Source organism: Seriola aureovittata, chromosome 4, assembly GCF_021018895.1.
Source record: "Seriola aureovittata isolate HTS-2021-v1 ecotype China chromosome 4, ASM2101889v1, whole genome shotgun sequence".
NCBI lineage: Eukaryota > Metazoa > Chordata > Actinopteri > Carangiformes > Carangidae > Seriola > Seriola aureovittata.
Window position 1 is genome coordinate 10,266,014 of NC_079367.1, and position 24,544 is coordinate 10,290,557.

Consider the following 24,544-nt stretch of genomic DNA (forward strand, 5'->3'; position numbering starts at 1 on the left):
AAGCATCAATACTTTAGTTAATGAGTGACAGAATGCAGCGGCTAAAGTTATATCTGTGAATAAATTTGTGATGAATTACTGATCAGGCAAAGTACAACTCTGATATAAACCAAGACTGATTTAAAAAAACAAACAAACATGAGAATAGTAAAACAAAGTAGAATATCTGAAAGCTGTACACACATCGTACATTTCTAAATAGACATTGTCTACAAGCCTTACAGACTAACATAATATTGATTAATCTCATGCCAAAAGAACTGAACTCTAAGTGCTAACAAACAGCTGAACCCAGACTAAACCCTGCCCGATAAAGGAATTCAATGGTATGCCAAGTGCAGTTTATTCAAGTGCATGTATTCATGTTAAAGAATATGACAATAATGAGTATTTTTATACATCAATCAACAGCATGAAAAACAATCACAGCCAACTGGGCAAAAAAAACAAAAAAAGTTTGACCTTTACAATGGAAAAATCAGGACTCAAAGCTCATTGGTCTCAAGGAATTTTCAGTTCACAGATGATTCAGCAATAAAAGGACGATCTTCTCTGCTTTCTGTTAAAGTGCAAAGGTTTGCAGAAAACGAGGATTCAAAAGGTATAAACAATAAAATACAGTTGATTGATTGGTTTCTGCTTCTCTGGAACTTTGAAAAAGAAATTAACTGTTTATATTCTGAAGGTCACTTGAGTAGTATCTGTCCACCTTTTTCCTCCATGTGTGTCACCACAAATATTCCTTCAACAGTTGAGAGGAGCAGCATTATTTTCTGGGGTTGGGGGGGACATACAGGATCATACAGGAGTTACAATCAAGCGACTGGCTCTCCTTATCATACAGAGGAGAGGCTACACCCAGGCCTGCCAGCCTGGAAAGAGTCTGCTGAGGTTTTTGGGGTCCATGGCTTGTTGGATGAGCAGGTTGACCTGCCCCCCCACGCTGAGCACCGTGCCCTCCTCCACCCCCTTCAGTTTCTCCTGCAGCCGCAGCAGCACCCGCTCTGCCACCTTGTTGAAACTTTGACTGTCACTGCAACAGAAAGAGCATGAGGCGATGAGACAGAGCTTTAGGGAAGATTGAAACAGTGCAACAAACACATCTGAAATAGTTCTTATTTTACAATTAAAGAATTAAAAACCCAATTAAAAGCTTAATTTCTAACAAAGAAGCCAGTTCACTTGATTTTCCACTCAGGTCCAGTCCTGTAGAGGAACAAAAACACACACCCACACACACAAGATCACCTTTTACGGTGGTTGACTAGGTCGTCTCCTCCCATGGTGGAGCTCAGTGTTGCATTGAGTTCCTGCTGCTCATCGTGCTGAAGGTAGAAGGCCTTCAGAGGGTTCATGGTCCAGTCAAACAGAGGGTCGTACAGCAGCACCTGTTTCACACGTGAACCAGCACACAAGCATATATCAACATGCAAAGGCAATGCTTAATGTGGGGTTAAGGAAAAAAAAAAAACATGACACATAAGAAAGGGTTTGTGTCTGCATGTTTGTGTGTGCGCGTGTGTTTTTCCCATGTTGGCACCTCTACAATGGTCAGCAGAGCTTCTTGAGAGCTCCTCATCACCTCAATGGTCTTCTCACAACATCTGATCAGAGAAAACAGGTGAAAAAAAGGAAAAGACTAATTAGAATTTACATAGCTTTGTTTGGTTAGATTTAGAGTGTCCCTGGAGCAACGATGAACCAAAACGCTTTAAATATTTGTATAATAGTCTTAATATGCAAGCTATATTTTGGAAAATAGTCATAAGTCATGTAAAGTATGTACTACTGCAGTAAAAAGATCTGGAAAAATGACAACTATGATGGAGAGAAACATTCTCAGGCTTGATTTTCCCCATTAATCTTGGTTCATGAATTTTTAATGAAACATTTTCCGTCAGACTCCTCACCTCCTGAAAACTCCCTCCACTCCAGTGATGCCCATTCCATCCACAATGTCTCTGGAGAGCCTGAAGGGCACAGTCTCTGGTGTGGGGAGGATCTTCCCCTGCTCAAAGGCCACACCTGAGGGTTAGAAGCATGAGAAGGAAACAGAAGCAAGGATGTGTTAGGATACATGTTATATCACGTTATGTCATGTATTCGCTATATTTAGACCTTTAAAGACTCGATGATATGATTTATATGATCATCAACAGTTGAATCAAAATATGCAGTTTAAATACATTTCTCCTACAAAGTTATACAAGCCTGTATTCATGTTTCTTGTTAACAGATATAGACACTCAGTCACTGTTTACACAGCCTCAACTTTTTCAAACTGAAGAGAGAATTTCCCTGTGTTAATATAAATTAAACTAAGGAGAATAAAATATACCTAAATCGATGTGCACCAGCTCAGCAGTCTGCTCATCAATCAGGATGTTCTGGATGTGTCTGTCGCCGAGACCTACGATGTAACCAACTGTCGGCACAAAAGAGAAAAGTTGGTGAATATTTCAGCGTTTGCAACAAGACTGGAGTTTCTACAGAGAAAGTCAGAAGTCAGTACATCCATGATTTCAAGCCACTGATAAAAAATTACTAATTTGCCGATTCTCCACGTCCAAATTTCCTACTGGCCTGAAGTTTGTATAAATGTCCTGAGAGGCAGTCAGGTACACAGTTAACAGTTAACTTTTTTTTTTTGTACTTTTTAATTTCTAACTCAAACTAAGACAAATGTTTTATTTCTTTTGAGGAGTCAGGTAGTCTGCAGGGAGGCCTCACTGCTGGTGCCAGTTCAACAGCCAACCTCCTTGATCTCATTGCAAACCAAACCAAGACGACTTTGAGACACAATGATGTGCATTTGCGTGTAACGTATTTATAGTGCACGACCACGAGTGAGCACAGTCTACCTATAGAGGAGGTGGCCACGCTGCGGGTGTAAGCCAGCCGTTTCTCCATCCACACTGCTGGATCCAGGAATCGTTCCATGCAGAAATACCTGAAGACCGGCCTGAAGTTCTTGCACACCTCAGAGTAAGCCTGGAGCTTCTCGTCAAATGCAAGCCTCTGAGCCTCCTACAATGGCATGATATAAGATTAAAACTTTTAAATTTTCTTGTCAGTCATGAAAAGTGAAATTTTAACTTCACAAGCAGTACCATCATCTTCTTGCGGCAGGATAAGTTGGCCCAGTCCTGGGGTCGGAAGCGTTTGTGGGCTCCTTTAGTGGGATCCACCAGAAATTCCCCAATGGGAACAGTGCCTGAGCACCACTCTAACACGCCGCTACGCTGTGAGAACGGCACCACCTGAGAATGAAGTGCGAGTGCAATTTAATATTAACTTTTTAATTTTTAATATGCATTAGAGCAACCCAGTTCTGATTTATGGTTTTGAGCAGAAAATAAAGGTTTAAAGTCGAGTGAATAGTGTGTGTGACCTTGTATCGTCTGATGTTGAGCTTCCTCTTGCGCGTGTCTGTGTTGCGCTGCAGCAGCATGGAGCACATGCTGAAGACCTGCTGCATCACCGCATCCTGCCGCAGGTCGTCCTGACCCTGTTCACACCGAGAGGGCAAAGGTCACAGGAGAACATAAAGTATAGTATGCTATAGCTCTCAGGAACATTGAGAGGCATTTGAGCCTCGACTGAACTCTCTAGTTTACAAATGGAACAAGAGAATTAGAATTGTTTTTTCTAAACTAAAATGGTTAAATACAAGACAATCTTAAAATTTTAATACACAGCATTTTCATAAATATTATAACATAGCCCTGTAAAATATCAGACATATTTTCATAATTAAGCCACTACAAGACAGCAGCAAGTGTAACTAGAAATAGAATTCAGTCGATTGTCTCTATTTCCTTTTAATTTATTTTTGTGTTTTTCACATGGTTTAGGCATCAGGCAAAAGGACAAAAATAAATAAAGAAACAGAAAAACTGCATTTTCACCATTACTCTTCCAAGTGTCTAAGTGGTGAATTATTAGCCTTTAATCCCCTGAAGAATGTCCTCATTATAAGGATGTGACAGCGCATTTGTAAATCCAACAAACTTTGTATTTGTCCTGGTACAAAAACAGGATTAATTATTACCAACAAACAAACTGAAATGGAAAAGAACTGTAGTTCAAAGAGCGAAGTTTCCCGTCAGGGCTTTAATCACACATGACAGCAGCTTTAGCTTCAAAGAGAGGTGGTTTGTTTAGACAAGAACGCACACATATATATATACACCACAAAAAAGTCTTTACCATACACGCTTCCCCAGCAACCCCACACACACACACACACACACACACACACACACACACCACACACACACACACACACACCACACACACACACACACACACACACACACACACACACACACACACACACACACACACACACACACACACACACACACACACACACACACACACACACACACACACACACCTTGACCAGTTGTCTCCTGCTCTTGCCGTCAGAGCCAACACAGTCGATGATCTTGGGCAGGTTGACTCCTCCGGCCAGGTGATACTGAGGCATGAAGGACCTGATAGTCACCAGGTTGTCATAGTGACCAGTTGGGTCCACCTATTTACACAATGAAACAACACCACTTGTTAAAGTTATTGCTTCCCAACAAAGATCATTGGAGATATTGAAACATGATACACTCCATAACTTTTCACCTTGATCTCCATTGTGGGGATGACAACCTCATCCATGTCTTTGATTTGCATGATGGGCTGATCAGCAGGGATGGGAATAGCCTCTATTATGAAACAAGGACACAAAAATGGTTTCATTCATCAATTTTCACATTAGTATTTCTCCGTCCAAAATGTGATTATTGTTCGTAAACTGTTCACAAGGTTTTCCTTACTCTTCTCAGTCTTGTGCCTGCTGGCGTCCATATAAGCCAGAGTGATGTAGGCGTCACACAGACGCTCGATCCCTCGGATCATCTCGCCTCTTTTTTTCCTGATTGCACTGATGATCTTTTGGGCCATGTCTGAACGCTCCTGCATGAGAAACACATCACTTGTTAAAACAGAAGTGGTGCTGTTTGAAGAGCTCTACAGAGAAGTAATCTTTAGGTGGCTAAAGCACAAGGATGCATTTTATTACTGCAGAATAAAACTAAACATTATGACTTTGCAATTGCAGCTGGAGCCGTACAGTCCGGAAAATCACACTGGGTAAACGTCTATTTTAGACAGTCATAATATTTGCAATAAAATACACAAAATCAGTTTACAAATAACAAAGCTATGTTGTCTTTGTTGAATATAGACAATAATGCAACTAATCTGTACTGATATTGTGATATTTGTCTTATTTCTCTTGGTACGGTAATGTTCAAGCTACACATGAAACAGAGAATAGTGTACTAATGAAATCTATGATAAGTATGTAAATGTCAGTAAAAAGCTGTTAAGCATTATTGAATGAAAGTCTGACCAGGTCAAGTGGTGATTGCTGCTTTGGAGTGCTCTTCGACACCCGGGTCCTGCAGAAGTTCTCATCTTTGTTGGCGTTCACCAGGGCGAAGATGATGAAGAGCGTGTGGTGAGGGTGCTCCAGACACGCTCGGCAGATCAGCTATGAGGAGAGAAAATGAAGCAGCGATTGTAGTATTTTCTATATGCTGTAGTTTTATCCATTATCTGTATTGAGCAACTATCTTGTATTGCTACAAAGTCAGGTTTTTGAGATATGAATTCTAATACGTCACGCTGGTTGACTTTGAGTTTTGCAGCTCTAGTTACTGCTGTCATTTTGTACAAACAAGTGTAGCATTACCTCCTTGAGGACATCATGGAAGCCTGTATCCTCTGCAACGCCAGTTGTCATCTTGGTCCCCATGCGTGCAGCCAGCTGATACATGAGAGGCAGAAACTTGTGGGAGGGGATCTGCCTCAGCCCTTTCTGAAACACAAAATAAAAGGATAAGGCTCACTTAGAAGATTAAAGGTACTGCTCTGACATTTAACCAAGTGGTGTTCATTCCAAATTATTCTAAGAACTGTGTGTGTGTGTGTGTTTGTGTGTGTGTGTGTGTGTGTGTGTGTCTTAAACTTTGCATATAAAATACAAGTATGGACAAATATGACGCTTTCAGGTGACTAACCTTCATCATATCATTCACATCCTTAACAACAGCATTCTCCAACCACAGTGAAGCCAGGCGGAACACCCAGGTGTCGTGCTCCTCGCCCTGCTCCAGACACTGGATGTAATTCTCCACCGCCTTACACAGAAAGCGCTGTCTGTCTGACTGCAGGTTGGACAGGGCCTTTTCATCCAGCTCCACCTCTCTTTGCACCTTTATTGTGTACCTGCACAGGTAGAGTGATGAGTGATGACTAAGGGGTGTAAGGAGGATCCATATTTGCCCTCAATATGTTTTAGAAAATCTGATTTAAAAGTGAGAAATTCATGAACAGGCATGAACGGCATGCAGACCTGTTGGAGGTCACTTTACGCTCCTTCATCAGGTCCACTTCCTCTTTGGCCTTCTCCAGCAGCGCCTGCTTGTTCTCAAACACAGAGGAGTTCATGTATTTGTCGATGCTCTGGTACTGAGCGTCAGAGAAGCGGGCCAGAGACAGGAAGGCCTCGGTCCGCTGACTCAGCAGCCTGGAGTCCTGCACTTCTGACTCCGCCTCGATCACCTCCACCGCCTGAGGGGACAGCACAGGAGAGACTTTTTACAGACAACAGCTTCTCGAACAAAGGGAAGTTTAAGTCAAAATAATATTGACAATGAAGTAAAAGCGGAAGAAACAAAAATACAAGGTAAAATATAAACCCTGAAAATGTAAAAATGGAGGACTTGAACTACCAGATGTGCTTCAGCAAAAGCATAAACATGCCACAAGGAACATCACTGCAAGATAGTGCAATCTCATTTGGTAACATGGGTGGGGATATACACATATCCAACATGAATAATTTAAATTTGTCCACATAAATCTGCTGCAGCCCCAGGATATAAACTGTAAACTTGCAAGTTATAGTTAATACTTTGTCTCTGGGCCTACTCCTAATTTATCTGGACATACTGTCTATAAATTATTCATGTGTGTGTATATGAGACACTGCCTGGCTGATGGATAATAACTCTCTCTTTTCTCAGAGGGATGCCTGTTATATGGGCACAAATATGTGTGTTCTTCAGGGTGTTAGAGAGTTTCATCAAGCAGCATATATTAGACTTTTTGAGACCTTTTAGATTCCTGTTGGAATGAAATAGTCTTTTTTTCTCCAACTGAAGCTGAGTCACTAATGCTGTTTTTTGTAAATCTGTGCAACTATATTTGAGATATTTGGTCCTATTTGAGATATTTGGGTCATATTTGGCTGTTTTCCTGAGCAGATATCCACTGAAATAAGACTTGCAATAAGGCTGCCCAAACTATATTATCAGAATGTGACAAATGTCCTCTTACCCTTTCCAAGTACTTCTCCAATATGACTGCAGGACTTTCGAGGCAGGTCTCAGCTAGCCAGTTGCCACACAGCCTCAGACACTCAGTGTAGACTGGAGCCAGAGCAGGATTTAAATCCACCTAATCGACATATCACAAAGCAAAGAGAGTGGTTCAATAGGGCAGCGTAAGTTTCATTGGATAGCATTAGAACATTTAGGGGCGTTCCATAATTAAAATAAGGTTTTAATTACAACAAAGATACCAAATATCCATGTATTTGTTGTTTGATTTTAATCTATGTGTGTGTAACTTGTATCATTTTCACCCTTTTCTCTAAGTTGTGTATCATCTGTCTCAGCAGGCCTAGTGCCAGACCGTGCTCTCCCTTTGCCCAAAACACCTGGGCCTCCTCCAGTTGCCATGACAATACAGGTGACGACGCCCAAGACCCTCCGCCACCATGCTGCTTCATCTGGAAGACTGCCTGCTCTGCTCGCTGGACAAAAATCACAACACTGTGAGTAGCTTGTAGTGAATCTTTTTTTTTTTTTTTTTTTTACCATATTCACTTAGAAAATAAACAGTATTCTTAAATCTGATCTCTCACACACGCTACCTGTGTATTCCCAGCCTTGCGAGCCAGCTGGCAGAGCTCCATGAGGTGATCAGTGAGCACAGAGCTGAGGTACTGGATGCTGTCGGGGTCTCCCACCCTGGACATCAGGGTGTGCTGGGCCACAGAGCGGACGGTCAGAATTGGCTCCACCAAAGCAAAGTCACTGTCAGCGAGCAGCTGGGAGTGCTGCCGCCACTGGCTGCAAACATCCCTCAGAGTCACATCTGAGAAGGGTCTGATTTAAATTGAACAAATAAAACATTAACTTGGTCTCATCAATCCTGTAGGCTCATCTGTGTGTTTCTGACTGTGCTGCTGTCATCACCTAGAGAAGAGCTGTTTCACACTCTCCAGCTCCCTGATGCTCTGCAGGTTCCTGAGAGCCGGGTACAGAGAAGACACAGCCTCCAGACTGCCTCTGCATAGCTCCTCCACCTCTGCACCCCTGAAACAAACAAGCACATAGAAGCTGAAAGATTTTGCCACTGGAGAATTAGGAGTTAAAACCTGAAATTTATGTCTAAATGTCTGTCATACCTGGCCTGTTTCAGTGTTTCGTCAAATATCGAGAACTCTTTGTTCCTCAGCGCTTGCAGGGAACAAAACACCGATTCATGGAAGCCAGGTGTGGATTTGTCACTCCTGATACAACGATATATATAGGTAGTGAGTGAGAAATTGCCTCCTTCTCCCTGATGGGTTACAGTTGTGATGTGTGTAGTAGATAGTGCCCTCACAGCTGTGTGGTTATGTGCTCCCCTCCCCTCACCTCTCTGACAGCTCACAGTCCCACTGGGTGTTCCTCCAAGCAGACTGGAAGCGCAGTTCTCTTAGCTCAGCCCCCCACTCCACCCCTTCACTCTCCAGACCCCTCATGTAGGTGGCGAGGATGCTGCTCAGACCAAAGTTCTGCAAGCCCTGTTGGTCCGGTGGGGGAAAGAATTTATACATTAGCATTACAGCGTGTAGGAGCCCTTATATTTGGCATAAGATATAAACAGGGCAAATCAACAGCATGTCATTTCAAATGGACGAGCTGCTCTTCATCCTCATGTCTCTTGATGATTCAGATCACATCTTGCCTAATGCAGCTTTCTATGATCTTACCACCACAATTCCCACTTGTCGAGTGGCCTCAGGCAGAGTGGAGTGAAGGTCGTATGAGGTCAGGGCCTTCCCCCACATAGCCTCGTGCTCGTAGGTTCGAATCCTATAATTTGACATTACAAAGTCTTTGTTTTCGGGTGCACTGCAAAAACAATAGCTTTTCAAAAAAGCATGAAATCACGTTGCAAGTCTGATTATTACCTGGTCAGTGAACTGGTCGTTGTCTCCCCACCACAGCCATACAGACTATCAGGTTCTCCGATGCTCCGGTACACCTCAATAAGAAGCTCCTACAAACATGTTATACACAGGAACAAATAGTTATTTGTATTATACATGCACTGAACTGCATAATATTTTATAGTTATTTACGTTCTTGCATGTTTAGCTTTAGTAAATCACATTTGTGCTTCTACACTGGACATGTTGGGAAATAATCAAACTGGTACTTTTCAAGTGGAAATTTGAATTAGTTATTGCTTTGTATTATTAACAGAGGAAACAAAATGATTTATGCAAAAACCATCATCTGACATGAAGAACTAACCTGCAGATTGATATTGGTGTCTTCCATACTTTTCTCTGTCAGGCTGGAGATGGTGAACTTCTGGCTGTGCTCCTCAAAACTGAGCTTATATGTCGCTCTGGACTTGGTTCTGCAGATGTGGTAAATATATGGATCAAATAAAAGAGGGAAGTTTGGAAAACAACTCTCAAATGCAAGAAAAATTCAAAAGTGAGACTTAGCTTAGCTTAGCTTTTTAGAAGCTTTATATGTTATTGTGATGATTACTCAATCAAATGATTAAAGTGATGAACTTTAATCCAACACATAACTAGACAATTAAAATCCCACATCTTGTGGCCATCTCCTTGCATACCTGCGACTTTCCTCCATGTTAGCTTTGATCTTATCGACGTAGATCTCAGTATACAGCAGAGCGGTGAAGTGAGCTGCACAGGACTGAGCAGCTTTGGCTACCTCCAGATAGTTCAGCTCCAGCCAGAAGTTTGAGTTGCACACTGTGCCGCAGGACTTACTGCAAGAAGGATACGCAGTTTATTTCAAAGACACTGCACACGCTGCAAATCAGTTCACAAGCATCTACAGTGGTATAGACACAGAACACACATTACATGGCATTTAAATCAAATCACAAAAGAGAAAAAATGCAGAGTCCTCAAACATTTACTTTTATCTGAGAACACACTTAAAACAACAACAATAATATTACATACCTATTAGAGTCCAGTGGTCTCTGTTGGTGTCTCAAATAGTCAATAACTGCCAGCATGGTACGCAGAGAGGTCTTGTCATACAAGCCCTGGCTGGCTGTGTCAGACTCTGTGAAGAATAATAAATGTTTATCACTAACAGAAACCAAACAAATAAACTGATATAAACTTGTGTACATAGTACATTGTATTTATTAGTGTATATTTGGTGTATTTTTGATGTATATTTCGATAGATGTTTATTCTATAGATGTTTATTTTTCTGCTGTGGTAAATGAATTTCCCAGTTGTGGGATTAAAAAAGTTAATCTAATCTAATCTAATCTAATCTAATCTAATCTAATCTAATCTAATCTAATCTAGTGATAGTTCAACTTTAACAGTTTAGCAACTAGAAGAGAGAAATATTTTATATTATGATTTTTATTAGGAGTGTGATATTTTATTTAATCAGTAAAGAGATAGCAACCAATAATAATTAATCAATAAATCAGAGCTGTTAATGGGTTTAGCACAAAAAGAAAGAAGGTGTGTATTGATGCATGATGAAAAAGTAGGAATAATCATAGAGAATGTTCTTATTACAAATGAACGAAGAGCCAAAAAAATCATGATAAACAATCAAGTAGTGAACTGAGCATTCTGGGACGACAGCCAGATCATTAAAATCCTGCATTGCTGTGAAAGAAATTATGATGATGAGTCACATATATTCTGTGAGTAAATGTTTAATGTTCAAGGTGTCATGAAGTCACTGTCGAAGCAGTTCAAAGACTAAACTGATCACACTCTCTTTGTTCCTATGTTGAACCAGTGGCAGACTGGACTACATTATGAAAAAAAGCCTGTCAGGATAAGCTCCACCCCTGTGACACTGCGCAGCAATAAGCAGGTGAAGTGTGATATAATTGTTATTATAGATTAATTGAAGTCACAGTCTCAAACTTACCTGAGTCAGAGTTGAGAGGTGTAGCAGACCGACTGGAGGCCTGAGCACTTCTGGAACAGAAACTGAAGAAGTCCTGGATGTGGGATGAGAGCAACTTCCTCCACGAACCATCAGAGTCATCTAGAAGGATGGAGTGGATGATGAGGGGCAGCAACCTCTGACAGCAGTCCACCTTCACCTGGAGACAGAGGGAAGTAATAAGGTGCAGTTAGATCTGGAGCTCTGGATTAGAAGATGGATTCGAACCAAACTGGTTGACCTGCAGTAAGTGATGCAACAAAATGCTCCAAAGCACATATTAAGGAAACAATCCAAATGGATCCACATTAATCCATCCCATTCTGCCCATATCGTTACTGGAGGGACTGATATAAGCAGTCCAGTTATGAAGGGTAAGAGTTTTTTAAGTGACTTCCATGTGCTCACCAGACACAGTGGTCGCGACAGCAGCAGAGCCTCGCTCTTGACTCCTCCACTATCCAGCAGGGCGGTGCACAGAGCCCTCAGCCACGCCTTGTGGCCACCCGCCTGAGGTATCCAAAATTCCTGACTCTCCAACTTCTCCCTGGCCTCCGAACTCTCCTCAGCACTCACAGCAGCCACCTAATAAAATTCAGACTCAAACATTACAGGTAAACATGCACTCATATCACTAACACACACACTAAGGAAGTGCATTTGTGTTCAGGGTATGGACATACACAGTAGACAGGACATAAACACATCCCTAACCCACCTTGCTCTTGTCCTTTCTAAAGGGATTAAGGTAGGCCAGCATGGGGTCTCTGTTGTCTTTGTGTTGCTCCCAGAAGTCAACCCCAGACTGAGTGGCGAGGATGTTCTTCACACACTGAGCTGCTGCCTGCCTCACTTCAATACTGACACGCAATCATAGGATATATACAGAATACAGTCAATATTAGTACAAACTTCTCATTCTGCCCTGATCATGTACAAACAAATAAAAAATTGAATAGGGAGGTTTGGGATTCACGGTACCGTGGATGAGTCAGTGCGTCGTTCATGCAGTTCAGAATGATGTAAAGACACTGCAACTCTGTGGAGGTGAAGAGTGGCACCGCCTTTTCATAGAAGGGGTCTCTGCCATGGAGCAGGGCAATGGTGGAGAAATCTACTGGACCCAGTTCTCCTAGACAGCCCCCTGCTGCCTCTGCAGGAAAAGATTTGTGTTTGCACTAATAAACCTTTTGAAGACTGAAACTAACCAAACTGTCCTGACAAGAACAACCCAGAACACCACATACTGTTGCTGTACAGGTTATTTGATTGAATACCTAGTATGTCGGCTCCTCCAGGATGGTTGGCTGCTATCTTAGAGAGCTGCAGCAGACTCAGAACAAGCTTCACCAGCACACTGTCACTGGGATCCACTACAAGGGGGACAAAGACAGCTCATTGGACACTTAACATGCGGCAAGTATTTATGCAAAGACCAGTTTTTCCTTATCTCGCATTGTACCGTGGCACTCTTTGAGCAGCTCTCTGATCTGTCCCTTGTTGTCATGCAGCTGTCTGGTCAGCTCCTTTAGTCCCTCAAGTCTGGTCAGAGGTAAGGAGTCACAGGACGACACCGACAGGAAGTGTACTATTTCCTGTAGAGAGGGAACATTGAGACATAGGTAAGGGATTAAATGTTAGATTGTTAATTTTCATTGATAACCAAGAAATTTACACTCAGAGCAACATATGCATCCAAAGAAAATTACTTAGAAACTTTGATATTAATATATGGCTATTAGTTAGGCCCCTCCTTCACGTATTATAATTATTTATGTCCATCACCATAAATACGTTGGCAACACATGACATCAAAGACGGGAGTTGGACCACTTGGGGTGCTACCAACTGCAGTGTATGTGGGACTTTTTTGAGTGTGTTCAGTTACAATGACTTAAAAGAGATAACATACTGAGCAGTAGTGAGATGTGTTGTGTATGGCTGTGAGTGTACCACCTGGCACTGTTACCTGTCGCAGTGTAAAGGTCCCAGTGTTATGCTTGAGCCTGTGCTGTACAGACCGCAGTTCTCTGAATTCAGGGAGGTCGGGGAAAGGTTCCAACCTGCTGATGGCTCCTTTTAATTTCTGTTGGTTCTCTATCACGAGAAACTGCAACAGACTGAGCACCTGCAGGGCCAGAGAAGTGAAAATGAAAATGTGTGGTTCATAAATACTAAAAAGGAGGAACAAAAATCATTTTAACTGGGGGCATTCTACTGTAGCAACCAGTCCGTTCTTCAAAAGCCTCAAATTCTATGATATTTTGTCACTTTAAAGATAAATTTTTTGCACATTTCTGCAGATAGTAAATGTCTCTAAAATGACAACAAATTAAGCAAAATGTTTATTCATTAACCCTTTGCAAACTTGTAGCCAAACAAGTGGATGCTGTCCAGTACATAACATCATTACTTTGTGGCAATTTTGGTAAATTTATGTTTATATGCACAAATAATAATTTGCCTCTAATTTCCATAAGTGATCTTGAATAAACTGCCTGTCACTAACCTGCTGTGAGACAACAGGCCGGCTGGTCACCTGGGACGTCAGAGTCCCAACAATGACCTGTAGGTGACAGTCTAGAGCGTCGTCACAGAACTGCAGGGCTGCCTGACACACAGAGGTCAACAGGTCGCAGCACAGAGAGAGGCTTCGGGTAGACACCTCATCACACTGAAGTGATCTGTGGACAGGAGGAACACAGTGTACAGTATACTGTATGTATGTGAATATCGTTCCACCTGTGTGTGCATGAACTAACCTGCCGTTGATATGGTGTATGAGTGTGTAGATGATGTCTCTGAGGACGAAGGCCCAGGCTCCTCCCAGACCGTCCTTCACCTCTCTGAGCAGCAGGTTGACGAACAGGTGATACATGAGGAGGATACGATGACGTTCGTAGCCGTTGGTTGTCTCTGCTGCTCTTTCACACACCGCCAGCAGGATCCTTTGGATAGAAATCTACAGCGCAAAAATAGATGACAGTTATAACATTATAACATAGAACAAAAAAATAACACAAAAAGTTGAAAAAAGAAAAAGAAAAAAGATGATTAATGATAAGACAGAGACTAAGAAAAACCACATAAATGAGTCATCTTACCGGAGTTTTTGACAGAATGGCTACCAGTGACTTGTGGTTGGCACTGTGGCATTTGCTGAGGTAGTCCAGAGTGGCTTTGATGACATACGAGCTGAAGTATGGTGGGTTTGGTACAGGGTCCAGCTCCCTGAGGGCCATTAAAACATTTACTTAATCATATTTTATTCCATTTTTATTTGAAATTTAGGTTGATAGACAGAAAAAAAACTACCTTTTAATAACAGTGTTGTCATCACAATGATAAAATGAATGAATGGGTAAATGAATAAAATTAATTAATATAACTATAATGTAACTCTTAACTACCATTACCCTATGAAGCGTTTCAGATCTCCTCTGTCTCCTTCAGTTCCACCTCCTTCATACAAAGTCATCAGCAGCTCCACTACTATGTCTGCCAGGTTAGTGTGGATCAGGCTGTCAATTTGCTGCCGAGACAAACATGAGAACAGTCGAGTAAATTTACCTTTATATACTTGCTTTCCCTCGCTGTCTCTTTACTGTTTTCAAAATGTTATTATTTTTGTTGCTGAATTCTTCCTGATGTGGTCAAATTAGAAAGCTGCATGAAATGCGATGTCTAACCCTAGATGTCCAGTAGACTTAGGCTGGTGTTATACAGCTGTGTGTTTACCTGTTTGCCCAGACAGTCGGCATCTTTGAGCAGGTCATACACTCTATGAGCCTTCTCTCTCTGCTGCGCAACCTGTGAATCCTGGCCAGACAGGGCGAAGTACGGCAGGATGTTGACCATGATCTTGGGGAAGCAGTCGGCCAACAGCTTTTTCCAGTCCCTCTCCAGATACCTGCCGATAGACCTCACCTGCTCAAAGTCGTCCAGGAAAACCAAGTGGGGGATCAACACCTGGTAGGAAGAGCTACAAGAGGGCACGAGACAACAGCGGGAGTTAAAACCAGGTGCTCATGCATCATTAACTCTTTGTTGATTGGGGCTTTGACAAAAATGTCAACACTGTCTGAAATTATATAAAGTAGTATGGGGGGAAAGCAGATTTTGATTGTACAGAAAAAATGAATTTGCTTTGTGTAATTTTGATTTTAAATTTTGGAAAAATGCATGACACTGAAAGGAGAGCAACTACAAAACAACATCATCGAATGAAAGTAAAAGACTAGGTTATTTCCTCACTTATAGAAATCTTTGACTGTGTCATGGTCCAGGAGGGTGTAGGGGAAAGAGCCGAGAGTGTAACGATCGTCGGATTGTCTCTGTGCGAGCCACTCTGCCACTAAGTAGTACAAGTGAGAACTGACAAATGTTTTTACACTCCTGTAGCCCAGCGCTCTGGATACACTGCACAACATCTGTCGAGAAAAGAAGGACAAAAACAATGAATCTCTCTTTGGTCTTTCTGTAGATTATTGTTTTAAAGGAAAAAGGGCAACCTACTGATATGTTTTGAGGATGTACAGTGACATATAATCAACATTGTTACCTTTTTAATGAGCTTTTCCTCGATATTGTTCTCCTTGTAGGACTGGAAGAGGGCAAACAGAGACTGTTTTTCGCACACTGGGCTACAACACAGCACCACAGACAAACTCTTCAGCAGGGTGGCCTTGCGGTTGAACACCTCGTCGCACTGGTCCTCTGAAGAGCTGCTCCTCTGTGTATGATCACATGGAAAACACCAGGAAAAGTCAAACAGGGACTGAAAATGAACAAATAATAAACCTTTTCTTGATTGGTGGATTGGTGGATTGGTGAATGGTGAATGAACTCACTGGGAGCCTCATTCCCTCCTGAGCCTTCAGGTAAACATTTTCAAAAGCATCCTGCTGGTGTTTAAGTGGCAGCATCTTCTTTTTATCAGGCTGCTCTGGACTCATCTCCAGAAACAACCTGGATACAAATGAGAATAATGGCAACAATCATATCTGTGATCCATGGATTAAACATAGATTTCCTATCTTATCATTTTTATCATGTTTAGATTTAATATCTTATTCTGATACATTGTCAGTAGTGATAAGTCAGCTCCTAGCTAAAGCATACCTCTCCACTGACATGGCTACCAGCATCCGGACTTGGTGGTGGGCATCTGCAAGGTAAGACGAAAGGATGACGGACACCAGGCGGTCCTCCATTCTGTCAGACCCTCTGATATCTAGGACTGCCCACTTACAACACGGGTCAGCCTGTCAGAGGGCGGGGATACAAAGATACAGAATGATGATGCAACTGAAACACAGAAAGAATACTCAGAAAAAGAAGAAGGGAAAATTTTGTCCATATATTTTTTGTTACGAGGAACCTGGGAAACATTTCTCACTTTAAATCAGCACCGCTTTGTTTCCCTGTCAAACATGATTATTCAGAGTGAGACGTAAAAGACACAAATCTAACCTTTCACTGGTGAGCAGAAAAAGCCTGAAACAACACTAAATGTATTCCCTGTAACTGCAGACAGGTGAACATATGTGAGAAATTACCTCCAGCAAAGCAACCAGACATTGCACCAAGGCGGCTCGCATAGTTGATATGCATTTCCCTGTCTGGCTCAGGAAACTGAAGAAACAGAACAATGAATGAGCAGGTATCAAAAACTGAATCATAAAAAGCATAGACAGATTTTAATTATGAAAGATATTGATGCAGAACATGGTTCAGATAAACCTCATGTTTACAAAGTCTGACACAGACTGAAGTTCGCAAAATGCAATTTAAAAACAACTTTTGGACATAATCTTGTTTTCTTGAGACGACGAGGTGAGACACATTTTACACTTCATCACCCTCCATCAAAGACTAAAGGCTCCTTGCGGCAAGCAGAGGCTTGATTTTACTGTGAACGTTCATGGTTTGAAAATATGCCACTAACCAGAATCCAGACACCACTTGTAGCAGGGATCCCTGAACGTGTTTCATCTCCTCGGGCATGTGGTGGGTTTTCCCCAGGCTCCTGATTGAGGGTAACAAACCCAGCAGCACAGCAGCACAGATCTCTTGGTCTTGACGGTACAGGTTACACAGGTCCCTGCAAACACAGAAAAACAGAAACACTTCATTATTCACACAACTGCTCTATCACTAACAGAATATATTAGTGTAGCAGAAATGTTTCCTCACGCCAGAGGACGGAGCAGCGAATCAAATTCCACTGGAGAGAGCGAGTCCTCAGCAGGAAGCTTCTTCAGCAGGACAAGATACTGCAAGAGAACCAGATATCAGTGTCCAGCAGCTGAGGCAACATCATCGCCACCATGACTCTACACACCAGCTGCTACTCACCATGTTGAGATGCAGAGCTTTGGTGAAGTCAATCTGCTCCAACAGCAGCAGCAGCTTGCGCTGCACCTCCTGTGGTTTGAAAAGCAGACCATGGACGAGCTGGACAGAGCTGCACTCACATAGGAACTCCAAAATCGTGAGGAGAGCCAGGTCCTGCTGGCCCAGATGATCCTCTGCTAACAGGCTTTTAGCACCTGAGGAAGGACAGAGCCATGATTCATCTCCCAGTGATCCACTGACAGCATGATCAGCAACTTATTCTAAGGTGGTTTTGGTGATTCACAAATGATGGATTTCTCCCCTTTTGACTGTTAAATGTCAATAACTCTCTGTATCTCTGTGTATGAAAAAGAAGCCACTGCTCTTTGACTCTGATGGCCTGAGAACAGCAAAACCTGATCTTTACTCCCGATGTTTTAAATTAGTCTTTTAGGAATTGGTGTAATTTGTGTTGTAATTATGTTTATATAAATTATACCAAATTGTTCTAATTCCAAGAAAGGCACCAATTTAGACAGCAAGAGATCCCGTCGTCTTACCTGGCCCACAGGAAGCATCAGTGTTGTCTCCCTTCTGCCTGTGTGTCCCATTGGTGCTGCTGTGAGCCTCTTCGCCATCCTCAAACAGGTCAATATCGTCCCCTTGTTGAGTCCTGGTCACATCCCTGTCATCATCCGCATGATCGTCTTCATCCACCAAACTGACTCTCTTAGAAACACTGCTCAGCTGAAGAGACAGGGAGGTAGAATATTTTCATATTCTTATCCTCAGGGCACATCATCTTGAATCTCTACATACTACTGTATATTTGCCACTTACCAACAGTTTGAGGACCTCTGCCAGTTCACTAAGGAGACTGGCCGGCAGTATCATAATGAACAGACTGGAGGAGATGGGACAAGCATTATCCTGCAGAAGAGAGCAGACAAGATTTTGACTCTAAATCATGCAATGGCTAAATTGTCTATATATTAACTTCAACATCGTGTTGATGACAAACTGAACTGTGATGATGCCGTTTTTTTTTTTCACCTTGTTTTTTCTGCTGGCGGACTGTGTGCAGAGCTCCATGACAGACTTCAGTGTGTGCATGGTTCCCTCCTCTGTCATCTTTACTTTCACAGTAGAAACAAACCCGCTGAAATCCTGGGCCAGGGCCTAGAGACAAAAACAACAGCCACCAACACCAATAACCATAAATGTAATGTTTGCATTTCATGTCAACTGGTATTTATATGTTATTCAACATACATTTTTACCAATGTGGAGAATGGGCGCAAGGCACCAGTAGGCTACTCATGAAAAATTACTAATGTAGATTCATATTTTATGAATCCATGAAGGTATACCTTTGCCTTAGTGAGGAGTTGTGAGTGGTGAGCCTCCTCTTCAGTCAGAACCCCAGTGGAGACGTAACCTGCAAGAACACCAGTCAGCAGACTGAAGCAGCGCACCAGGCACTCTGGAGGGGTGGACTGAGACTGTGGAGAGCAGATAAGAATAAACACCAGTGTGATGACTGCACAGACACATAAACACAGAACTTATTAACTTCCACTCACATCAGGAGAGTAGCAGTTGAGTAGGTTGTCAGCCACACAGAGCAGGGACTGCTCCAACTTGTTTCTGAGACCAGGGACGGCAGCGAATTGGCCGTCAGCTGATGACGGCTTCACCGTCTCTTCGCTCCCTCGGACCTCTGAGGGCAGTGTGTTGAAGCTGAACTGCAAGTACAGCCTCTCGATTTCCTCCAGGTTATCTTTGGCATCAGATGGCACTTGTTCTTGAAAAAAGCCACTTAAAAAAAAGAAAAATGAATGATTTTTTATTTCAAAATTTCATTGCACTAAGTACAGAGAAGATACAGTGAGTTGATACCAATGTAGCATTAGTTCTAAAAGAAATACAACTGGCTCTGTATCAATAATGATGCCAAAAAACTATTGATGCAATAATTATGCTAAAAGGGGGAAGGAGGGGGTTGCCTCACCTCTTAGCTCCTTCAGCACCCAGCAGAAACCTCAGGCCAGCTCTGGTGTCCTTCAAGGTCAGGGAGACCAGGATGCCTGCTATTAGATTGTAGGGAAAGTCTCTGCAAACAAAACCATAAGAAAACATCAGTTTACAGACTTTTACCTTACAATCAAAATAAAGAGATAAGTATACCAGTGTAACAGTGTGTGAAGCAAACCACTGTGGAAGCAGACCGTCTCAAGATATTACAGTTAAATAAGTATGGAGCTAAGATAAAAATGTGCTGGTAGACAAATCTGCAGTTAACATGGAAAAGCAACACAGTCACAACCTGCAAATGATGGGGTGAGGTCTGGAGCTATCCTCCATCTCATCACTCTGATCACTCATCAGCAGCCACGCTATGAGGGTCTCCTTCAGGTTTGGAGACCCAGATCCTTCTGTGACCCCTACATAGTCCCAACCTGAGCTCGGGATGAGCCTCTTGGGGACCGGACACTTAAGCAAGGCCTGGGAGAGACAGACAGCAGCACTCCTGTGGATAGAGGGGGAAAGTTGTGATGTGAACTACATGCACACACTGAGACACACTAATTTATTCTAATGACACATTTTCTGTATCAACAAAGACACAATTTAACATTGCAAGATGAGAAAAATATAAATTTACTGGGATAGTTTGCATGCTGATCCAGAGAAAAGCTTCCAGAACTCTCTGTCCATATCAATAAGTCCACCATGGACAATGGAGGCCAGCAGGTCGAAGCTGAGGGCCTCAGTCTGGGGTGAGCTGACCCCTCGCAGTGCCAGGGCCCACACCCGACCCCATAGCCTGCCCAATTCGGCTCTGTGGACCTGGGTCCTCTCTGGGTGGTGAGCCTGGCAGCGGGCTACCTCCCTCAGAGAGCGCAGCACATATGGCCCCCTCTCTCCTCTCCGCTGCTCTGCCAGGAGCTGGTACAACACTGACAGCAGTGGGACCAGCTCATGGCCAGGCACCATGGATGGGTACTTGGAGACAAGCACTGCAGTGATCTGCAGCCTGAGAGGAGTAAATGAAATAAGCTTGGATCTTAACATGATCAGAGAAACAACACTTTACCTTAAAAAATGCTCTTATTATGTCAATTGTGTTGTGATTTTCGCACCATGGTATGATATCAAAGTCACTTTGCTGAGACTGCAGATGGTCCCGGAGGACCTCCCAGCCCAGTTCGATACGGCGTCGCTTGCTGGCTGCTCCATGGGTGGGACTGCCCATCTGCGTGGCTCTGAGGGAGGCCTGGGTCACCTCCAAGATATGGGTCTCATTGTCATCAGTGAAGAGCTACAACAGGCAGGAAACAGATGAAGATCAAGCACATCATGTTGTCAAAACATGTAATTCTCATACTTACATCTAGCAAAATTGTGATTTCTTAATGCACACTTGAGACTTGATCTCTGTTACCTGACGACAGATGTCGGCTGTGAGCTCAATGAGATTGTCTTTTACGGCTATGTGTCTCGTCCCTGTGACGTACTTCCCTCTGCTGCCTATATGACTGATTTCTCTGACCAAAGCGTCATAAAGGCTGTACAGCTGACTCCGCCACTTCGTCCAGTCCTCAGCATGAGCACCTAATATATGAGGGGGTGGGTTACATTATGATCACTCACAATCACAATACAGCTGAAAAATCTTCCCTCGGTGGAGCAATTTGTATTACAAACAAGGAAAATTGCCAAAATTACACTTTAAAACATCAGAGGTCCCTGAGAATAAGTGTCTTTATAAGTTGCATGCAGAAGTCTACTAGTGCACTCTTCCTTGGCCTGTTTACAATTACAGACAACAAGATCCCATGTATTTCATTGGTCCAAATGTTTAAAGACAGAAATGGTCAAATGCTATTAAAATCTTTGAAGTTTAGTGAAAGTTCTTTCTACTTCATTGCTATATTCCTCAAATAAGTGGAAACCTACAGTATATGGGACCATATGTGACTCACAGTAAAGCCTGTCTGCCATTCAAGGACAACCAAAGGTATCACCAGCAGTAGAAACACACATTGTTTTAAAGAAAAAGGAAAGATAATTCAACCTGTGTCCTGTGTCTTGGCTCCTTTGGGGTGGTGTACACAAATCTGCAGGTTGAAGAACTCCACAATCTTCTCTTTGAGAGCAGCACTGGGCCTCTTATCCACCCAGATGTGCAGTATAGAAGGCAGAAGCTCCTCTCCCAGGTGACACACCCTCATCCTACAGTTCATGGCCGCAGATCTCAAAAATATGTTGAGGGCCGAGACGAGGTGCTCCAAAACAGTCAAGTACTTCTCCTGTCTAACGGCATCATAGGATTAAGTTTAAGATTAGTTAAGGAAAACAGACAGTGCGTTATGTTCTTTTTTTTAATAACAAGTAACTAACTACCCATAGTACAGCGCTATTTCAAAGTAAGACTAAAATTGTGTTGGGAGGAATTAGCAGATACAGTGAATTCAAAAGGTTGGTAAAAGGTTTCACCTGGCATTAAGAAGCGCTTTGGAGAAGAAGCCGAACAGAGTGTTGTTAAATCCATCAGTCTGCATGCAGCAGCCCTGCACCACTATGTGGATGACTCTGCTCACCAAAACATGGTTGATGGGTTTGGATGAAGAGTTGAACAAGCTACAGTACAAGTCCAAAAGACCTAGGGGTTACAAAAATAAACAGGGGATTCAATTTAACAGCATGTAACTGACTCAGTGAGAAAGTATTAAAAAAAACAGGCGGTGTTGTAATGTGCTAGTAAATACAAATCCATTCTTATTTTTTATCAGAAGTTTAACATTTACTCTGTTGAGTGGATAATCTGATCATATCAAGAAATCAAGAAATATAATTTCCTAGATAATTAGACAAACAGCCCACTGACTCTGCCACTGATGTGGAGCGATGTCACACCAGTACTTGCGGACGGAGAGGATGTCCTTTACTAGGAGACTGCTATAATCTTCTCCACAAACGGAACAGCTGTACGAACTTTGCAGCACCTCCATCACGTGTCTCAGCAGCTCACTGCACTTTAGACGAGGCCCGCCTGCAGAGAGAGACAGAAACACAAACTTAAACTACAATACCTATGTTAATTCAAACAGATTGCTCTGGGTTTGTTTCTGCTCAGCACCGAATTGAATGAGCCAGGTGCGGTAATGACAGGTACGATTACAACATTTGTTCAAAAACACCCCTCACTGTGACACAACACAAACGTTTTTGGGTAAGCTTATATTGTAAATGTGTGTACTAAAGTGTAATCTACTACTGAATCTCACCAAGACAGTGCCCTTACGTTTGTTTGCATAACGAATGAAGTATTTGATCAAACTGCACATTTCAGCCATCTTCTTCTTCCTTGTGGCCAGCGCTGTCGCTGTGACGGATTTACTTGACTGCATGCTTTCTGTCTCCTTTTGGATGTAGCGCTGCAGAAATCTGGCATGGGAAAAATGAGTGTATGCAAATCAGAATAGAAAGTTTTCATTTAAATTTTTTCTTCTGGCAGATAATTGAACCTAACTGATTCAATACTCTTAATAATTTCCACAATTATTATGAGCACAATTTACAGCATCTTGCACTATGTAGAAAGAAAACAGATTCTTGTGAAACAACTAGAAATCTACTATGGTATGTCAAATTTCCATTTGATTATTGGGCACAGCAGGGTTCCCAGAAGCCAGCTGGTATTCATTGGTTGATGATGCAAAGAAACAAAAGTGAACTTAAAATAGTAAGACAGAAAGAAACAGAACTTACTTAGCAGACAAAGTACAAAATAATAACACCACAGTTCCAGATTTTAGCAAAGATTGCAAAGACACACACATCAAACCCCAAAGAACCAAAATGTGACTTGATTCACACTAGATAACCTTCTATGCATTGTTTTGCACATGACCAAAAATGCAAATATGCAGAGGCAGGTCACCTGAAAACAGTATCCCATGTGAGTTGCTTGGAGGCTTTAGCTTTAGACCCCGAGGTGCGATCCAACTCCTGCACAACTTCTGGAGATCGAAGGAGCCGTCTGAAGCGTTCAGCTTCTTTCTGGAGGCATGAAGGAGATGTAGGATTTGTACTGCACTTGCTTGTTAAACTTGGGCTGCAGTGAGGCTGAAAAAGCCTGCTGCAATATATCTCTTTTCATTGTTTATATTATTACAGATTGTATATCATAATATTACCTTCCTCTCTGTGGCTTTGTCATTTTCCAGCCCCCTGCAGCAGTCCCGGAGATCATCAAGAGCCAAATTCATTGTGCTGCACATTGGGTAGGGGCACAGCTTTCATCAATGTAGAGCAGACTATTGTACCTGCTGAGACAGGATGATGACAAGAGAGGATGTTATTCGTCTACATTACTGTATGACTATACTACATTTACTTCGCAACGCCATTTGCTGTCTTCTCTCCTACACTTTAGCAACACAACATTACCACACTTGCTTTGAACTTGATTTACAAACGTCCATTCAAACTCTCGAGCTGCTGCTCTCTCTGTTCACTGTCCCCTGATCACCGCACTGATTGTAATGACGGAGCTGTCACACATGCAGCTGCAGATGTTACCTGAGGAGCTACAGTGATAGGCGAGCTTGCTGATGTACCTCGTCTGACAACTTTTCCATCTTGACGTGCGTTAACGTGTTAACACACACACTCACGCACAAACAGGAAATTCCCGCCCCAGGAGCAGCGAGCAAGCTACATCATATCCAGGCCATGGCTAGTATTGAGTGAGTCCGTTTTTCTAGTGCTAGAATTAAAACAAATGTTCTGCATAGCTTCGTGCTATGGTATAACATCGATAGAGTACATGTAGAAGTTATGTTCAATCTATTTTATTCTTATAAATGTATATAGCAACCTTCAGGGTATAG

General features: G+C 42.4%; 1 protein-coding gene across 1 annotated transcript; it reads right to left on the reverse strand.

Annotated features, from left to right (window-relative positions):
* Nucleotides 1-319: 319 nt before the first annotated feature.
* On the reverse strand, nt 320-24,344 carry atm (ATM serine/threonine kinase). The gene is made up of 63 exons (XM_056373568.1): nt 24,234-24,344; nt 23,849-23,980; nt 23,593-23,711; nt 22,954-23,096; nt 22,537-22,701; nt 22,146-22,311; nt 21,724-21,962; nt 21,091-21,260; nt 20,789-20,967; nt 20,311-20,682; nt 19,972-20,175; nt 19,657-19,758; nt 19,229-19,463; nt 19,016-19,147; nt 18,699-18,824; nt 18,486-18,575; nt 18,206-18,392; nt 17,667-17,860; nt 17,505-17,584; nt 17,257-17,412; nt 16,868-16,943; nt 16,431-16,573; nt 16,160-16,277; nt 15,871-16,041; nt 15,564-15,739; nt 15,048-15,291; nt 14,726-14,841; nt 14,414-14,540; nt 14,072-14,271; nt 13,819-13,993; nt 13,279-13,437; nt 12,772-12,904; nt 12,587-12,682; nt 12,291-12,462; nt 12,028-12,169; nt 11,718-11,894; nt 11,292-11,469; nt 10,346-10,451; nt 9,988-10,146; nt 9,654-9,762; nt 9,308-9,396; nt 9,107-9,209; nt 8,769-8,917; nt 8,537-8,641; nt 8,325-8,444; nt 8,000-8,234; nt 7,709-7,879; nt 7,402-7,521; nt 6,416-6,633; nt 6,081-6,288; nt 5,753-5,878; nt 5,411-5,551; nt 4,833-4,971; nt 4,639-4,721; nt 4,400-4,540; nt 3,392-3,508; nt 3,111-3,260; nt 2,862-3,027; nt 2,339-2,425; nt 1,911-2,025; nt 1,541-1,604; nt 1,249-1,388; nt 320-1,033 (listed from the first exon to the last, which is right to left on the reverse strand). The coding sequence occupies exons 2-63, from the start codon at nt 23,930-23,932 to the stop codon at nt 853-855; spliced, it is 9,288 nt and encodes a 3,095-aa protein (XP_056229543.1). The 5' UTR covers nt 23,933-23,980; nt 24,234-24,344; the 3' UTR covers nt 320-852.
* Nucleotides 24,345-24,544: the final 200 nt, after the last annotated feature.